Here is a 17,136-nt window from a genome sequence, read left to right as displayed (position 1 = left end):
GCAACAGCCAGAGCAGGCCGCCGTGGCGATCGCGTAATGCCGGCAGTTCAGCCGCGACGCCCTTTGATTGGCAAGCTTGCTGACATAAGACTCGGTCCGGGCCCCGTCGCAGGAAATCCTTTGCTGTGGCGATGTGGGTGAAAAGTTCCGACGAGAAACAGCAGGCAAAGGGGACAGCGTTCGGCGCGGCAGCAGCCGCAGAAAGCAGGGTGGTCGCCAGACGGTCGAGGAACTCGGAGGCAGATCCCAGCCGTGCATGAGCCCTGGCCCTGTGAAACCAGATTCCTGGCGCATCTTGCTCTCTGTGCGACTCGCCCGTGGGTATCCGCACCCACCGAACCCCATTGTGACGCTTGTTACGCTGCGAGTTGGATCCGGCGCAGGAAGGGAGCTAAAAACGGTGACGGCCGCCCACTCTCGTTGACTTTTTTCCCTTTATCCACGCGAGCCATTCCCTTGTAAATCCCCCCAGATAAAGCTGCTGCCACCCGTCACCACCGCTGTCGAAGCTTAGACCATCACACGCCTGACGTATACCGTCTAGTCATACCATTCGCGTCCTGTGTATCCATTCTCATTCCGCTCCCATGGCACCCATGCAGCCGGAGAGCCTGTTCTCGCAGCTGGCCACTGCCCCTCCCGATGAAGTCTTCACTCTGATGGGTGTCTTTAGCGCGGACCCTTTCCCAGAAAAGGTGAGCCTTGGGGCCGGCGTATATAGAGACAACGAGGCGAGAAGCTGGCGGCTGCCTGCTGTTAGAAAGGTGAGACCTCTGAGTCATGCGAAGGCATGCAATGTGGACTAAAACAAAAGCTTTAGGCTGAAGAACGTCTGTTGGAAGACCCAACCTTTGACCATGAGTATCTGCCGATTCCAGGATATTCGCCGTTCATCGATCTGTCTCGAGACCTTGTGTTTGGCGGAGCAGACTCTCCCGTAGAGAAGGACCGCATTGCCAGTCTGCAGACGGTCTCAGGAACCGGAGCAAACCATATTGGAGCCAGATTCTTAGCCGATTTCCTCCCTCCTCTTGCACAGGGACAGAAACGAACAGTATGGATTTCTGACCCAACATGGGTCAACCACCACTTGCTGTGGGACTTGGTCTCCTCTGGAACTACTGGTAGCCCTGTCGAGCGTCGCACATACCCGTACTATCATGCTCCCACTCGCACGCTGGACTTCGATGGCATGATGAGCATTCTAGAGAAAGAAGCTAGCAAGGGAGATGTAGTCCTCCTGCACGCGTGTGCGCATAACCCCACTGGTATTGACCCTACCCGGGCTCAGTGGCATAAGATCGCCGACCTCTGCGAGCGCAAGGGGGTGTTCCCGTTCTTCGACTCGGCATATCAAGGCTTCGCGTCCGGCGACTTGAACAACGACGCCTGGGCGATTCGAGAATTTGCGTCCCGTGGCATGGAGCTGTGCGTCGCGCAGAGCTTCAGCAAGAACCTGGGTCTGTATGGCCAGCGTGTGGGTGCGTTCCACCTTGTCTGCCGCACAGCCGATGCCACTCAGAGGGCGCGCAGCCAGGCCGTCGAGCTGCAGAGAGGAGAAATTTCCACGCCACCAGCATACGGTAGGTGTCCCTAGCATCAATCAGCAGCCTGGAGGATGAGAACACTGACAAGAAGCAAACCAGGCGCCAGACTCGCCGCCACAGTGCTGGGCGATCCAGAGCTTAAAAAGGACTGGGAGCAGGACCTCATCACGATGAGCAGCAGAATCAAGTCGATGCGACGCGCCTTGTACGACGAGCTCAAGCGCCTCAACACGCCCGGCACCTGGGAACACATCATCAACCAAATCGGCATGTTTTCGTACACCGGCCTGACCAAGGAGCAGGTGCGCGTGCTGAACGAGAGATATCACATTTACCTGCTGGACTCCGGCCGGGTATCGATTTCTGGATGTAAGTTCTGGCGTCCCGCGTCTCGCATGCAGGGCCCGACATGGGCTGTTTCCTACCCCGCCTGGCCCCCCCCCCTCCCCTCCCCAGTTCGCTTTTTGCTTCCCAGGCCGTTTTGAAATGGTCGAAGAGCCTGGCTGACTGGTCTGTGCAGTGAACACGAGCAATGTGAAATACGTCGCCCAAGCCTTTGACACTGTGGTACGCGAGTACCCAGCGCCGGGTGAAGCACCAGCGGTATCTAACGGCAAGTCCCATTGACTACATCTGGCCTGCTGCAATGTCATGTAATACTCTCCACGGTAGAAGACCCTGGCTCTGTTGCTTCGAGATGCACGGTAGAATACCATTGGCATCACTTTTATGTTGGTGGCTATTTCTTGATATTGCACTCTGATCATTATAGTATGTACTGTATGGCGCATCTGTTTTTCATTTAAAAGATAGTTTCTAGGTCATTTATCAAGTAAACGATCATCTGGCGAGTTTACCTTATCATCTCAGACGCGTGCTGTTAAGGTTCTTTAGCGCGAATTTGGTGTTTTGAACTAACCCATTCTGGTAATTCGGTCAAAACCTGACCCGTAAGGGTCTAGCTCCAAAGCTTATAACTACGCTACGCTACATTGGGCCTAGCCCATTTCTGACTCATCCGAAGTGGAAGGTCTGAGGATTGGTGGAGCTCAAATGACGAGCCATTCTTGGCGGGCTTTGCTTGGCAGAGCCTGACTCACCCAGTCAATGGATTTAACTCGTTCGCAGCGCCCTGGTTTGCTTCTGTATTTAGATCAATTATCATCTCAAAGACCAGGTTTACTCGTTGCATCTCACATTTGCCCTATCAGCGCCAAACCTCAGGGGATGCTCTCCTGCCACCCGTTGCCAGGCGAACAAACGGACCTTGTAAAACCAGGCGATTTCGGCAACTATGTGCCTGCGAGCTCTCCCCAAACACATTCCCAAAAGAAGTCTAAGAGCTCCCTACCTCACTCGCGTCGTCTTCTACATCCAACGTCGACCGCGGATACTTGAAAACTAAGCACCAGCTCTGAGGACTCGTCCGTCTCCAACCAGATGCAGATCTTTCCCAAATCCAGCTTCTTCAAGGAGCGGCGAGCGCCTGCGCTTCCTACGCCGGCCAGGATCAGAGCCATCAACAAGAAGTTAGACAATATCCGCACCGCAAGCTTCAACCGTCCACCACCCGTCATGATCTCATCACTGGGACTGTTCGTCAAGTACGGAGCTGACGTAACTATTGTTGAGGCTCAGACTCAAATGATGGTACGCAAGAAATTGCAAGGCCAAGTGCCCGTCCCTGAGGTCTTTGGCTGGGCTGAGGATGGGGGTCAGAGGTTTATTTACATGTCCTTGGTTGAGGATGAGACCTTGCAGGAGAGATGGAGTGACATGAGCAACAATGAGAGACGAGCTATCTGCAAGGAACTCAAGCACCTGGTGAAGACATGGAGGGCTTTAGGGCAAGATGGACATGACCACTATATCAGTGAGCGAGTTCCCTTGGAAGCAACATGCAAGCACAGCTAACCTGGAACCCTATATTATAGATAGCCTAGGCAAGCAATCACTGAACGACATCTTTCTTGCGTGTCATCCAGAACTTACCGGGCCATTCCAAGGTGCGAACACCATCCAGCAGTTTCAAGATGCTTGCGGAATTGAAATTAGCAGCAACATGCCCATTATATTCACGCATGATGATCTTGTCCCACCCAATATCCTCCTGTCGCGGGGACCGAATCCAAAAGTGGCAGCAGTTATTGACTGGGGCCAGGCTGGATGGTATCCTGCGTACTGGGAGTATTGCAAGGCACGACGAGTGAGAATGGACCCAGAATACTTCAATGATGCTACCCTAGAAGAATGGCGCACGATATATCTGCCAATTATCTTGGATCCAGTTCATGATGAGACATACTACTACCCTTGGCTTTATTTTGTCTTGTCTAAGGGGATCTAATCATGTAGTCGTTCTGCAGCAATGAAGTGCTGACACCACTTAGATTTCATAAAGACCCTTGCTCTCTTTTTCTCCAACCCTTCTCTCTACTCTTTTTGAAGAGGTTGTATTGCGAAGAGGAGGCAGTGGGCGGGCGGACAACCAGTGACCGGCCTGCGGAGCAGATTTAAGGATTTGAGAAGAATCTTGTTTATTTTGTGAAGCTGGTCGGCGAGGGTCAATGGACCGGCTCATCGAGCACAGCATGTCCATGATAGCCTTCTGTGGTTCAAGGCCACGATAGATGCTGAGGACGTCAGCTGTGATGTTGCGGTCAAGGTAGTGTTTTAGAAGTGTGTCAATACGGGAATGTTGAAGGATTAGGTTCTGGAGAGGCTCGCTGACATCCGCTGCATCACCTGGTATTAGCATAGAAACAAGAGAGAGGGAGAACCAGTGAGCACCTACGGCTTTTATTGTATGCTTTTGCTGCACCATTACGGAGCACGTATGGCTTGACGATCTGGAAAAAGCCTGTGATCTCACCGCCTTTCTTCATTCGGTACTTCAGTTTGCCATAGGAGTACTTCAAATCGAGGGCGAGTCTGACTACCTCCCCTTGTTGGATTGCCTCGCAGAAGACGTATTTATTGGCTAATTCCTCTCGAAGTGGCAGTCTCTGTTCATTTAAGCCTGGTAGAACATTCAGGCTGTAGAGATTTTCTGGGCAGTCAATGTTCGGCGATTGGAAGGCCTTGATGTGGAAGAGCATTCCCAGCAGTAAGACATGCGGGCTCAGGATGAGTGTGGGATCATATATGACCTCCGGAAGCGGGAATGTATTGCTACTTTGTGGTCAGCCAGAATTATCATATCAAAATAGTCAAAGGTGTTCTTACGCATCCTTCATTCCCAGAAACCCCTTTGTGAACTCAGCGGTAAGCTCAATCACAAGACGAGGATGCTCACTCCCCGGGTCCCGGACAAGGGTCAACTGCAAATGCCGGTATCGAAGGTTCAGTAATGCCTCTGGTCGATTCCCCGTGTACCCAGCAAGCTAGCAGAAGAGGATCAATTGGATGCGTAGCCAGCCAAGCAGAAACAGCATCTCCGTTGTTGCCAGTAGTACACGGCAATACTCCACAAGGTCCTGGACATACATTGTCGCCTTCTCCCGTTTCTGACGGCTGAGGAGTTTTTCATCGGCAATGAGTTTCAATAACTAGGAAATGGTCAGTTCAGTACCACCACTGGAAGACAAGCAAGTCCACTTACATCCTGAGCCTGTCTGATGATCATCTCATCAATCTTCTTGTTGGCTTCACATTTGTAGACAAGCTGGTACCATTTTCAGAATGTCTCAAGAGAGCTGAGACACTTGATTTCTCAACATCTCCCATTCTTGCCTTGGTGCTGATCACACACCCAGCTGAGAAAATCTTTCCAGGGACTGTATGGTGAGAGCATCATATGCTTCAGCAGGATTCCACTTGACAAACTTGCAGTATCTATGATGACAGACAATTAGTTAGCTCACAGGACTTAGACAGAGCAATAGTTCTTGAGAAAGTACTCACTGCTTCCAATGCTCTTTGATTCAGTTAAGTTTCTTCTGAATCCTTGGGCTGTATCATCACTGTTGAAGACTGGATGGGTTAAGATTGACTTTCTCTTCAAGATAGTGTTCTGATGAATGCTCCTTCTCATTGCAGAGCCAGTCATCATCATTCTTCAATGCATCAGCTAGTTCTTTGAGAAGTCAGGAATGCTTGTCATCCAGCACATTGATTAGATCATCTTTGTCTACATCATCATCACAGACAGAGATATAATCTGTTTCATGACCTTCATCATCTGAGAAGTATTCATCATCTAAACCACTATCCACATCACTGATCAAAGCAAGAGGATCATTCTCTGCTCCAGAGATGGCCATCCTGTCAGCTGGTTTGGTAAAGATAGAGACAGCATGGAAGAGAGAGAGAGAAGGATCAATCACAGAAGGAGCATCAAAGACCTGGCTGGGTATAGCTGGTAGTGATCACCCAAAGAAAGAGTGAGGACAGAATAAAATATCCCAGAGAGAAGAAAGGAGATGGCCACTGGCAGATCATGGCGGGCCTGACAGGTAAGCAAAAGGGCACCATTTTTGTTGCCCCTTTGCTCACGTTTTGCTTACGAGCCAGGGTGTATCATGATGTAGCCGCTGGGTGAGCATACAGGCCACGGCAAATCGTGGCCGTGGCCGTGGCCAGATAGGCAGAAAGAGATGCGACGCCATTTCCAGCTTGCGGAAATACGATGTCGAGAGAGTGCCCAGGATGGAGCAGGGTGAAGCAGGGTGAAGCAGGGTGAAGCAGGGTGACTGGTGGAGCACTCGAGTGATTGATGAGGGTGGTCGGGTTCGTGGTGCAACGAGGTGCGAGGTGTGGTGCGTGGATGGTGCGTGGACGGTACCTGAGAGAGTGCGTTGAGAAAAGTTTTGGCGGGTTGAGGGCCGAAAGCGGCGCCAGATCTGGCCCGTTTTGCCTCCAGCTCGCCAGATGATCGAAAAATCAAGCAAATTATAAAATAACTTCTGCTATTGCTAATATTTGTCATTTAAAATTATATTGCTTTCCTGTTTATAAATTTTACACTTAGACTAAGAGCCATTATATGCATAAATGATTTCAAGATTAGCCATCTGACGAGATGGTTTGGTAGTCATTCTCCAACACCTTCTCATGTGCTACTTCATGATGCTCGACTTTGAGTGGACATAGGATGAAGGAGTGCTCTTGAAGATAGCAAAGGACAGCCCCATGGAATGTGATATTACTTATATTTATCCTTAACGCTACGAATAAAGGCCCTTTTTTTTTAATGACAAATGAAGTGGAATGCAGTGTGGATATGCCTATGATAATAGAAACGCACTAAAGAAACACGCCCCTTGACAACTAGGCTATAAAACAAGTCCAAAGGCATTCTGATGCATGTGTATGTACAGGAAGATACTACTAGGAAAAATAAAGGTGGTGAAAAGGATTGGTGGGCCAGGGTTAATACACTGCCCTTCCCTCCTCCCACTTTTTTATCCCTCGACTACCAGGGGTCTCATTGCCAACCTCTCCTGGCGTCGAAGGCAGTGGGAGCGAAAACCGAACTTTCGACCCGTCTAGTCGATTCGCTGGAGATTCAAAGTCGCCGCCAGCAATAGCTCGAATCCCACCAATCCATTCCCACACCCTCGACACATCGCCACCGCGTCCTTCGCGCACAGACGCCCGGACATTTGCATTTCCTTCTACGATCCTTTTTACTCCGTTCCAGAGTGTTTCTCGTCGAGCCCTCTTGAGTTCGTCCCGAAGCACGTCATCACGAAGTTGTCCAATAGAGATCCAGGGCTCCAGCGCTTCACCACGAGCGTGTAGAGCCGCCTGTGTTGCCAAACGATCGAGAGTCATGCTGACGAGAGATGGGATGCGCGCAGTGTCAGAACGTTTAGCGAGAATGCGCGAGCGTATATAAATACAGAAAGAGGATGTTATGGCTAAAATGAGAAGAGGGAGTCGATACGCGACGAGAGAGAGTCGAAGGTGGCGCTTGATGGCGCAGGTGAAGGAGAGTTTGGCGAGAGAGGTTGAACTGAATCTGATACCTGAAGGTGAGGTTGGACTGTGGATGCGTGGTCGTTACTGTTAGTCGGAAATTCCCAGGTCAGAAAGTGAATAGCATGTTCCCAAGACACATTATATAAAATGAAAACATGCAGCCTTAAGAAACTCCTAAGATAATTATGCTTACCTTGTACTCGTCACAACCTCCTCACGACCTGCAATTTCACCAATGGCACCTCTCCAGAGCTCCTCGAACTCCTCATCGCTCATGCCTTTTCGTTTGGAATTGCTAACTCGTTGTTTTAGTTCGGCGGAGGTCATCTCAGGAGAGGCGACTTCCTTACTGCCATCTTTTTCTGTCTCTCCGCACTCGTATCTCGCTCTTTGTTCGCGCAGCTCATCGACAGCCTTGTCTGTGACTACTTTCACTCGGCGTAGCTTGTCACTATCTGGTTCACATGTTGCTGCCAAGGGAATCAAGCCCCCAAGAGACAATGGGTGTGGTTTGAGAACAAAATCTTGTTCGCAGACAGCTTCGAAGCTCGGCCGGCAGATGGCGTGTTGAGGACATGGTTCACACTTGGGTTCCAAGACATTGGCCCATTCAGGAACTTTTGTGGCTTCAAGCGACCAATGCGGTTTACCAACTCCGCAATAGCCGATCTCAATCTTTTCCTTTCTCCACCAAAGTGCAACTCCAGAAATCAGAGAAGCGATCACAAACCAAGAAATGAATTGACTGCCTGCCCCCTGCTTCTGCCGTTGTCTTTTTACTGAAGGTTTTCGAGGAGTGGCTTGTGCTTGCATCATAGCCAATTGCTCGTCAGGACTAAACTCCTCCCCTGCAGCTAACTCGTCGTCTTCTAGCCCATCTGCTCCTAAAGATTTTAGCCCTGTGATTGGTGCTTCGAACGTTGAGCTTGTTGGCACCACAAAACCCCGATCACCGCGCTTGGATACACTTGATGGCGGCGTTTCCGCCTTACGTCTCCTTCTTTCATCCGTAGATAGAGCTGCTGGTGTAGAGTGTCTGGGGCCCTTTCTCTTCACTTCCGAACTTACACTTCTGACACCTGACGCGACTGATGGTGATCCACTTTGAAACGGGTTCTCATCTGAAAAAACGCTGGCATCTCGGCTTTCACGTTTGATGGAAACGGGGGTGGTCTCATTAATCGGCGCTACTGACGCATGCGGCGTTGGGTATGCTTCACTTTTTCTCAATTTTCGTCCAGTGGCTTTCGGTGTGGCTTCAACGGCATTGATATCCTCCCCAGTTTCTTCGGTATCTGACGCACGAGCATGCTTCGAACTATATCGTGTAGTCCTCCGTCGATCCGTTGATGGTGGAGGAATGGTATCACCTATATCAGCCGTAGACGCTCTGGTACTTGGCCGTGATCTTCCTTTTCTCGTTGAAGGTGTAGCTGGGGGAGGGTGTGATGCGCTGTTGTCATCCTCTTCGATGCTTTCCTGGCTGCTTGACATATCTATAATTCCCACGCTTGTTCTCTGAATGCGGTCCCGTTGTCTTAGGAGTTGTTTGGCCTTCGGTAAAACCTCGGATTCTATGATGGTAACAAGCTGCGCCTTTTTCGCTGATGTAGGGTATGAGATATCATGGGTGACGAGGATAGAGCGAAGCCGCGGCACTGTCAGTGAATTGAGGTCAAATCCAGGAGTCAAATAGGCGAGTTCGTCGCCGCTGTCGTAGGTAGACATGATGGCGTTGATGATATCTGGCCAGATGGAGCGCCAGCCGATGTCTGCGGCGTGTTACCGATGGAGATTAAATCTCTCTCCAATTGTCGAATATCGTAGCGATCAGAAAAGCAAGGATTGGCGGGATCGCAGGCGAATAAGAGTGTGTGAAAATATTTAGGAATGCAAGCCCAGAGAGTATCGACAAACAAGTGGTGTGGTATCCAGGGCAACAGAACCTTGTCCGCCTCACTGGCACCATAAAAAGTGAAAGAGCGACGGCGTCTGTTGATTCAGATAGTAAAAATTGGACAGTCCACAGCAATTATGAATGGTATTAAAGAGAGATATGTCCATGAAGCTCTCCTGCGCGTCGCGATCAGGCAGCTCTGGAAGCAACTTGGCAGCGGCGGCGATAACCTAGTTGGGTTGTGTTTGTCTGTGATTCAAACAGCAATCAAGCCACTGCCAAGACTAGATATATCCGCCACATGCCTCTGTGGCTGAAGCCATTTACAATGCGAACCTAGGCCTTGGCATCAAAACTACGGAGTAGTCCAATTGATTATGTGCAGCGTAATGGGTACTTATTTATGTCCATAAAAAAAAGGAAGGGCTTTTTTACATTCATTTCAGAAACCGAGACGGGTATTAAGTGGCCAACAAAAGAGTGAAGCATGTGAATAAAGCCAAATATTAACCAGGAGGCAAACCAAAAGAGGGGTAGGAGCAAAAGATATGCAAGAAGGAAAATGACCAGGAGAAAAAGATCAAGAAGTAACTACTCCAGTATACAGTGCAACACCGGCAGAACAAGATAGCCGCCGCCCAGTATATATCATTAAATAGTGCCCACGCCTGAAAATTCACTGCCTCTCCTTCGACTTTCGCTGCGGAGATCAACTACGGTGGAAGTAGCCGACGTCTGGTGTACACCAAACGCTACCGAAGCTGCCGGCGTACCAATTGAGGATGCTGGGAGGGAGAGGTCAGCGCTCACAATATTAATTTGCTCCTTCAAGGCTTTGAACTCGGCAAGTTGGACTTGTAGTTGCGCTATAATTTCGACCATGGGGACAGCGTGGTCCTCAAGTGTATGCCCAGGTCGAAGAGGCCGCATCATATGGCGAATGGCAAGCGTGTTGGTACAAGTCTATGGTATTGTTAGCAATAAACCAAAGAGTTAGGAGCTGAAACAAAAATCACCTCGATCCGAGCAATCTGATGTTCAAGCAAATTCAGAACAGAAGCATCAGTGATCTCTCCACCTCTAGCCTTCAGCGCATTGATCATATTAATATCTGGCTCTACCAACGTAGATGCATTCGGATTCTCCAGAGCGCTGCAAAAAGCCTCAAGCCGGAGACCGACTTTCATTAATCGCCAGAACTGGTCTGCATCGATATTCAACTGCGAATTTCTCCCTAACGTCCCAGGGGCCATGGTCTCATTCTGCTCTTCGAGCAAATCGGGCTGATAGACTAGACGTCCTGACAGCGAGTGCGGATACATCAAGTATACAAATTCAGGGTTCTCTAGGCCTTTCAATTTGCGTTCGCCAAGATCTTTCGCCTCAAATCCAAGTGTACTAAGCTGGTATAAATCATTGCGGATAGAGTTATTTAAAAAGTCATCTGGCCAGGTATCCTCTGATCCTGTCGAGTTGCCTCGCTCATAGTCAGCGAATGTTTCTAATGTCCGTTGGATTTCAGCAACAAAATCGGAAGAAACGAATATCTGCCCGCCGTCTGCGACTGCTGATATACGGGAGGCACGATTGACCATTGGGCCGAAATAATCCATACGACCGGTCACAGGGTCCTTCTCGCACACCGGCTGGCCCCAGTGCATACCCATTCGAACCGACAAACCTCGATATATACGATTACCATCCATGTCAAATCGTTCTTGGCAAGGAGGCGCTTCAAGAATTTCAGTTGGCCAAGGAGCGTCAAGCAATTGGGTCTGACACGTAAAACACCACAGCAATGCTGCAGTTGCGGTACTAAAAGAAACCATGAACGCATCACCTTCAGTCTTGACTTCAAACCCACCAATTAGACTAAGTTGTCGCCTGAATAGATCGTTATGTATTTGAATAGCGGATCGCATGGCTATAGGGTAAGTTTCCCAGAGCGACGTAGATTTCTTGATATCCGTAAATACAATAGCCAAGTCTCCGGTCGGGGCCTCGACTCGATCCAGTCTTGCTAGTCTAGAGTCGCTCGGCGCGTCACGGGGTCGTTTGACTCGCTTACTGGTGAGAAGTATACTTTCTTCGCTCAACGGGGCGGTCGGGCCCATGGGAATATTTGCACTCTTTGTGAGCTTGTTCTTCTGGCGTCGCTTGAGGTCGCTCACGCCGGCGATCATCACCATTAGCTTGCTTGTAGCGCCATATGACATTGCAAGGTCACGAATCTTCTGAGATGCGATCATCAAATCCGCACGCTCAGCTCGAGCAACGTCCACTACCACATCAGGGGTAACATAGTCCCACAATTGCCCTGACGCAAGGATTATCATTTCATCTTGTGATGTTAACGTTATTTTCAGCGTATGTGGGGCAGCCATGACAGCGGGAATATCACGAAAATACCCGAATGATCGCGAAACCGGCAGGAGATCATTCAACTGCCCGTTCCGTGAAACGTATCCACCCGTTGCCCTAATGCGATTCCTTTCTGATTTTTCCGCAGGATCGTGGTGCGCCGTAAGAAACTTATGCTGTCCGTTTGATTGAACCAAGACAGCTTGTGCATTGCCAACATTGGCAACGAAGAGGTCCATATTGCGAAGATACATGATCGTCGCAGCTGCGCCAGAGTGGGCGTCATCAAGGGGAAGGGGTTTGTCCGACCGATCCCAGAGTAAGGTCTCTCGGTCATCAGTGGGTAGCGGTACTACCGTAGCTAGCTCTTTATTCAGTGATAGAAAAGATCGGCGTAAAGCATCCTCTGCAGTCTCATTTTTCAATGTCCGTAACTTATTTAACTCGGCTGCAAACGTTGCAGGAAAGTTCTCATGCAGATATTTAGCAATTTTTGACCCAGCATCCAAGGAAGGATACCCATCAAATAACCCCATAATTGTCTCCACGGGACTTCCTCGAAATCGAGGAACGACCATATCAATCATAGAAAGATGCTCAGTAGTACCAAGAGTGTCCGCGACACCATACGATATTAACCCAGAAGCCGATGCAGATGTGCGAACACGTCTATTTTCCATCTCTTCAGGAACGTTCCTGATAGTGAGCGTAACATCCATCAGTCCCAATACTCTAATGTAGCTAAGAGAGTTAAAGCTGGTCAAATCTGTCCCACCAACATGGTTTGCGCCTGACGCGTAAGAGGAGCTTCCTTTTATCTCAAATTTCTTGTTACCTGAGAAATTAAGGTACCTCAAATTACGATTCCAATTCCAATTCCAGTCGTACGGCCAATTCGAAACGTTGTATTTTAAAGAATTGCTGCCAATGTCTAAAACAGCGAGTTTATTGATCTTGCAAAGTTCAGCGGGAAGAACTTGGAATTTATTCGCGTTTAGATAAAGCGTCCGAAGATTGCTGGATTCTTCAAGGTCTTCAGAGGGAAGGGCGCTGAGTTCATTTCCGGAAAGATGTAGTTCCGCCAGAAAAAGTAGCCGTCTCAAAACACCCGGTGGAAATTCCGTTAATTCGTTATATGAAAGGTGCAGAACACGTAATTCAGACAAAAGCACGAGTTGGTGAAAAATATCATCTTCTAACCGATTATCCGCAAGATATAGATGCCTTAGCGATAGAGAAAATGTGTTGAGGCTTTTCTGGGAGTACGTAGAGTCCTTTCTCACCGTATCAGCCTCGGATCGGGATGCTACGGACTGTTTCCGGCCTCCACCGATTGATGTGACCGACATTTTCCTGGGGGGATCGGACGGGGAGCTCGCCACGCTGAGATAACCTGCAGAAGCTTGGCTAGGTCGCCGCGCTTCAAACCCTTCCATTCTCCCAATTTCTTCATAGTTAGGAGCACCAGTCAATCCAGGAGTAGTGACTGGAGTGGTAGTCGATATACCGTCGGCGGAGGGTAGGCGTGGGCGTGCTCCAGGGGGTTTAGGGAAAGCGTCAAGAACGTTAGAAGAAACATTAAGCACCTCAAGTCGGTGACAACACCATATTTCAGATGGGAGCTTGCTTAAATTACACTCCCTCAGATTAAAACTTTTCAGCTCCGTTAGACAACCGATAGTGGGTGGTAACTGGGACAACGGATTCTTTGCAATGCTGAAATGCTCCAGCTTCCGAAGATATCCAATATATGGAGACAAAGTGACAAAGTGGTTCTTGTCGAGGACAAGTTTCATTAGGTTTGGTATGTTGGAGAACATGGAGTCCTTGAACTGGACAAGCTTTGCGGACGCAATATTGAGAGTTACTAGGGTGGGAACTTGCCCAGTGATGTGGAAATCTGTAACGGGACAATGGTCCATGATAAAAAATCGCAGCTTGGCGAATGAGCCATAAAAGGAGGAAACAGAATTATGGCCGATCAGCAGGCTCTCCAGACGAATCAGCTGCGTCAGACCTTCAATTGCAGAAATCTCATTGAATCTCGCATCAATCTCTTTCAGGTTGACTAGATTCTCCAAATCATCCCCAAGGGGGCCAGCCAGAGTATTATTATTGACCCAGAGTCTCTCCAGAGATTGTATTTTCCCAAGGCCTGGCAGCGAGGATATCTGATTGAAACTTACGTCAAGATCAACCAATGTTGGCAGCCTAGACAGACACTCGGGGAGTTCCCGGAAACTGTTCGATGACATGTTCAAGCTTCGGAGGGACGCAAAATCGCCAAAATACGATGGCAGCGATGAGAGCTTGTTATTTGACACCCTTAAACTAACAAGGCCGTGCAATTTGTATAACTCAGCGTGTTCCAGTTGTTCGAGGCTGTTGTTAGAGATATCGAGGTAGGTCAATCGATTGGCCATGCTGAAACTGGAAGGAAGACGCCATGCTTCATTACTCATGAATTTGATTTCTCGAAGGTTGATGCAGCTTTGAATGAAGTCTTTGGGGACATCAAGGGACAGGTTTCTGGAGAGATTCAGGGATATTATTTCAGGAGCTTTTTTGTATAGCCTAATTGGAATTGTGACAAGGTTTCGGCTTCGAAGGTCTAGGTGGGTGAATTTTTGGCCTTCGTTAAAAGCCAACTCGGAGTCAAAGCTAGAATAGATACCCAGTTTGGTTGGGAGAAAGGTGAACCGGACAAGATAGCTATTGTCTTCACGTCCTATATCGGCAATCCGATCGGAATTATGGTAGCCTGCAGCCGCGAGTAACTTTTTCTGCATAAGAATCGGCCTCTCTCCGTGATCCAACCTTCTTGTGAGATCGTTCTTCCGCATCACAATATCATAGTTGTTCAAATCATCTTGAAGGAACGATTTGCGTCCCAGCATCTCTAGAATCTCAGTAACAGTTGTATTGAGGCCTGCAGACAGGGTCGCAAACGTAGAATCAATCCGAAAGACACGCACGCAGAATGGATGACCGTCTTCATCTACTGACATATTGACATCATCTTCGGCTAGCTCAGGGAGTCTGCTGACGATGTCATCGCTTTGTTTCTTGACAGCCCAGCTTTCGGGCGCATGCCAATCCCCGGCAGCTGGGGTGTCGAGGACAGTGCGAAACTGGCTACTGTCTGCGCCTAGCTCAGTACCGATAAAGATACCACCAGGATCTGTAGGTGAGCCAGGCCGGGGTTGCCTGATTATCCCCTCCATATCGCCAAGGTTCGTATCCAAAAAGAGTTCCTCTCCTCCAAAATCAAATTTTTCGGGGTCATGCTTCTCAGGTTCCTTGCTGAACCCAAACTCATTGTGAAAATGTAGTCGTCCATGCCGTAGCTTACTCGGACCAGGTCTGCTTGGAAGTTCTTTCTTTCGGTCATAGTCAATGGCCTCCCACTGCCGGGGAGACAGAGCAGGTTCTAGTGTTCCATTCTCGCTACCATTCCTGGGCCGTCCGGGAGATAGCTCACCCTTAGCGTTTTTAGGATTTTTCAAAGGCTCATGAAGAACGGTAGTCGACGCGGGTAGGTGTCGTAGAATGGATGAAACTTGGCCTTTTGGACGTCGTATTTTATCGAAAAATGACCGCTTAGGAGGGTGGCCGCGGGGAGAGGCTTGACCGTGGTCTTTTAAATTCGAGCTTCGAGCGCTAGGCGTCGGACTGATCGAACGCTCAAGAGTTGTAGTAGATAGGCTCAACGGTGACAAGACTCCCAGCGTTATATCCTTACGGGGTGGTGGAGGAGGTATATCGCGACTGCTACCCGACCGAGGCGAGTGTGTACTCGCCCTCTCTTCATCATGGAAATCATAGGTTCCAGGCGAAGGATTGAAGGAGAAGTTCGCGTACCTATCCTCTATGCCCATTGGGGCTGGGCTCGCAATAGAGCGGTTGACCGCAGGCTGTCGAAGACCCTGGCGCGGCGCATCGTAGGAATCGATGCTTGAGCTGTCGGAGCCGTGCCTGGCAGCCCGAAACCGCTCCCGCCGGCGCGAGGCCATATTCCCCTGCGGGCGCCCAAGATGTGCGCCAGCTCGAACCACCAGAAGAAGTAAATGTCGGTGGCAGGCCCGATGTTTGTGTTCTTCCCTTTACTCAGAGTTTTATTCTCGTATTGGGGGGCCGAGAGCGGGCAAGCCAAGACGAGAAACAGCTGGTAGCAGCTGTCAATGCCTGGAGGTGTGCGAAAACTGTCGTTACTCATGCAGAAGTCGTAGGCGGGCATGTAAGGGTCGGGAAGGTATAGCTAGCGATCGAGATTATGTGCAGAGTGCGAAAAGAAAGGGTCAACCCCGATGGAGTTTGAGGCCACAATCTAGTCGTCCAAGTCGCAATGCGCATCGCATGCAGGAACCAAAATCGGGGACGGCGGGGACGGACAAGGTTCGATGGCGGTGAGCCGTAGAGGGAGAAGGGCTGTGAAGATCTGGAGAAGCCAGCAGGAGACTTGCTGGTCAGTTCGGAGGTGCGCCTGTACCCATGTCCAGGCAAACACGTAGGAGGGATAGACACGGCGGACGATGATGCAAGGGCGGTACCAAGAGAACTCAAACGAGAGCGGCCTGGTGTTTGTGTCCAGGCGCAGGATCGGAAAGCCGGGCGACGGGCGTCAATGGCATGGCCGGACGGGCGTGCTGGTGGGCTGGGGGGAGGCGATCATGGAGGCCGTTGTGGTGGTTGCTCCACGAAGGGGATGTGGTCTGTGGTTTGTTCGCGCGGGCGGCGACGATGACGGGGGCGCACAGACCAGCTGACCGCCCGCCAAACAATATGTAATGCACTTCACAGACGGAACTCGGGCAGCGTCTCAGGCTGGCCCTAGACCGCGGGTGCGTCTCTGTGTGGACTCCGTCTTTTGCTCTCCTTTGCGCTTGGGGCGCTCTCTGTCGAAGCTGTCTCGCGAGCTTCCCTCTGTCGATCCCCGAGACTAGTCCTCGCCCTGCACAACTGCGTTAATAAGTGCCCCTGCCAACGCCGCGCTGGCTAGCAGCATGACTGGGAAGTGAGTGCTCTGAAAAGTATCTGCCAATCTGACGAACCACTGGGGATCGCGGCACATGCTAACGGAGATGTGTAGCAGTATACGGCTCCCTGACGACAGCATGAAATGTCTCACAGCTTCGTAGGATCTGGGCCCATCTGATAGTGAACCTATATTGAACACACACATGCCATATGCATCTAAAAATACACGCAGAGCCGCTGCAGCCGGCAACCTCCTACATTTATCTACCGAGTTTTTTCGTCTCGTCTTGGACACTATAGCTCCGTGGCGGCGCCCTCTCAATATATTCAAACTGTGCCAAAAAGACGCCTCGCGCCAAGAGCCTGATTGGGAGCTTCATTGTCAAACATACACCGCTCCTTGCTCTACACTCTCCTCACAGGCTGAAAACC

The 17,136-nt window shown here is 50.0% G+C and overlaps 4 protein-coding genes across 4 annotated transcripts; 1 reads left to right on the top strand and 3 right to left on the bottom strand.

Annotated features, from left to right (window-relative positions):
- Positions 1 to 587: 587 nt before the first annotated feature.
- On the top strand, positions 588 to 3,894 carry LOZ57_004770 (uncharacterized protein; the record flags this gene model as incomplete). Its single annotated transcript, XM_049253810.1, has 6 exons — positions 588 to 764; positions 821 to 1,583; positions 1,647 to 1,916; positions 2,068 to 2,114; positions 2,967 to 3,420; positions 3,482 to 3,894. The coding sequence occupies 6 exons, from the start codon at positions 588 to 590 to the stop codon at positions 3,892 to 3,894; spliced, it is 2,124 nt and encodes a 707-aa protein (XP_049107122.1).
- Positions 3,895 to 3,933: 39 nt separating this feature from the next.
- Positions 3,934 to 5,809, bottom strand: LOZ57_004769 (uncharacterized protein; the record flags this gene model as incomplete). The annotated part of the gene is made up of 8 exons (XM_049253809.1): positions 3,934 to 4,283; positions 4,342 to 4,718; positions 4,773 to 4,930; positions 5,003 to 5,095; positions 5,149 to 5,211; positions 5,297 to 5,381; positions 5,511 to 5,602; positions 5,657 to 5,809. 8 exons carry the CDS (start codon positions 5,807 to 5,809, stop codon positions 3,934 to 3,936), a joined length of 1,371 nt encoding a protein of 456 aa, XP_049107121.1.
- Positions 5,810 to 6,917: 1,108 nt separating this feature from the next.
- SRC1 (inner nuclear membrane protein enriched at telomere/subtelomere region) lies at positions 6,918 to 9,197 on the bottom strand (the record flags this gene model as incomplete). The annotated part of the gene is made up of 2 exons (XM_049253808.1): positions 6,918 to 7,533; positions 7,663 to 9,197. 2 exons carry the CDS (start codon positions 9,195 to 9,197, stop codon positions 6,918 to 6,920), a joined length of 2,151 nt encoding a protein of 716 aa, XP_049107120.1.
- An 820-nt stretch (positions 9,198 to 10,017) lies between these two features.
- Positions 10,018 to 15,740, bottom strand: LOZ57_004767 (uncharacterized protein; the record flags this gene model as incomplete). Its single annotated transcript, XM_049253807.1, has 2 exons — positions 10,018 to 10,329; positions 10,383 to 15,740. 2 exons carry the CDS (start codon positions 15,738 to 15,740, stop codon positions 10,018 to 10,020), a joined length of 5,670 nt encoding a protein of 1,889 aa, XP_049107119.1.
- Positions 15,741 to 17,136: the final 1,396 nt, after the last annotated feature.

Source organism: Ophidiomyces ophidiicola, assembly GCF_022830035.1.
Source record: "Ophidiomyces ophidiicola strain CBS 122913 chromosome Unknown scaffold_21, whole genome shotgun sequence".
Lineage (NCBI taxonomy): Eukaryota > Fungi > Ascomycota > Eurotiomycetes > Onygenales > Onygenaceae > Ophidiomyces > Ophidiomyces ophidiicola.
This window is presented reverse-complemented; position numbering and strand designations above follow the sequence as displayed.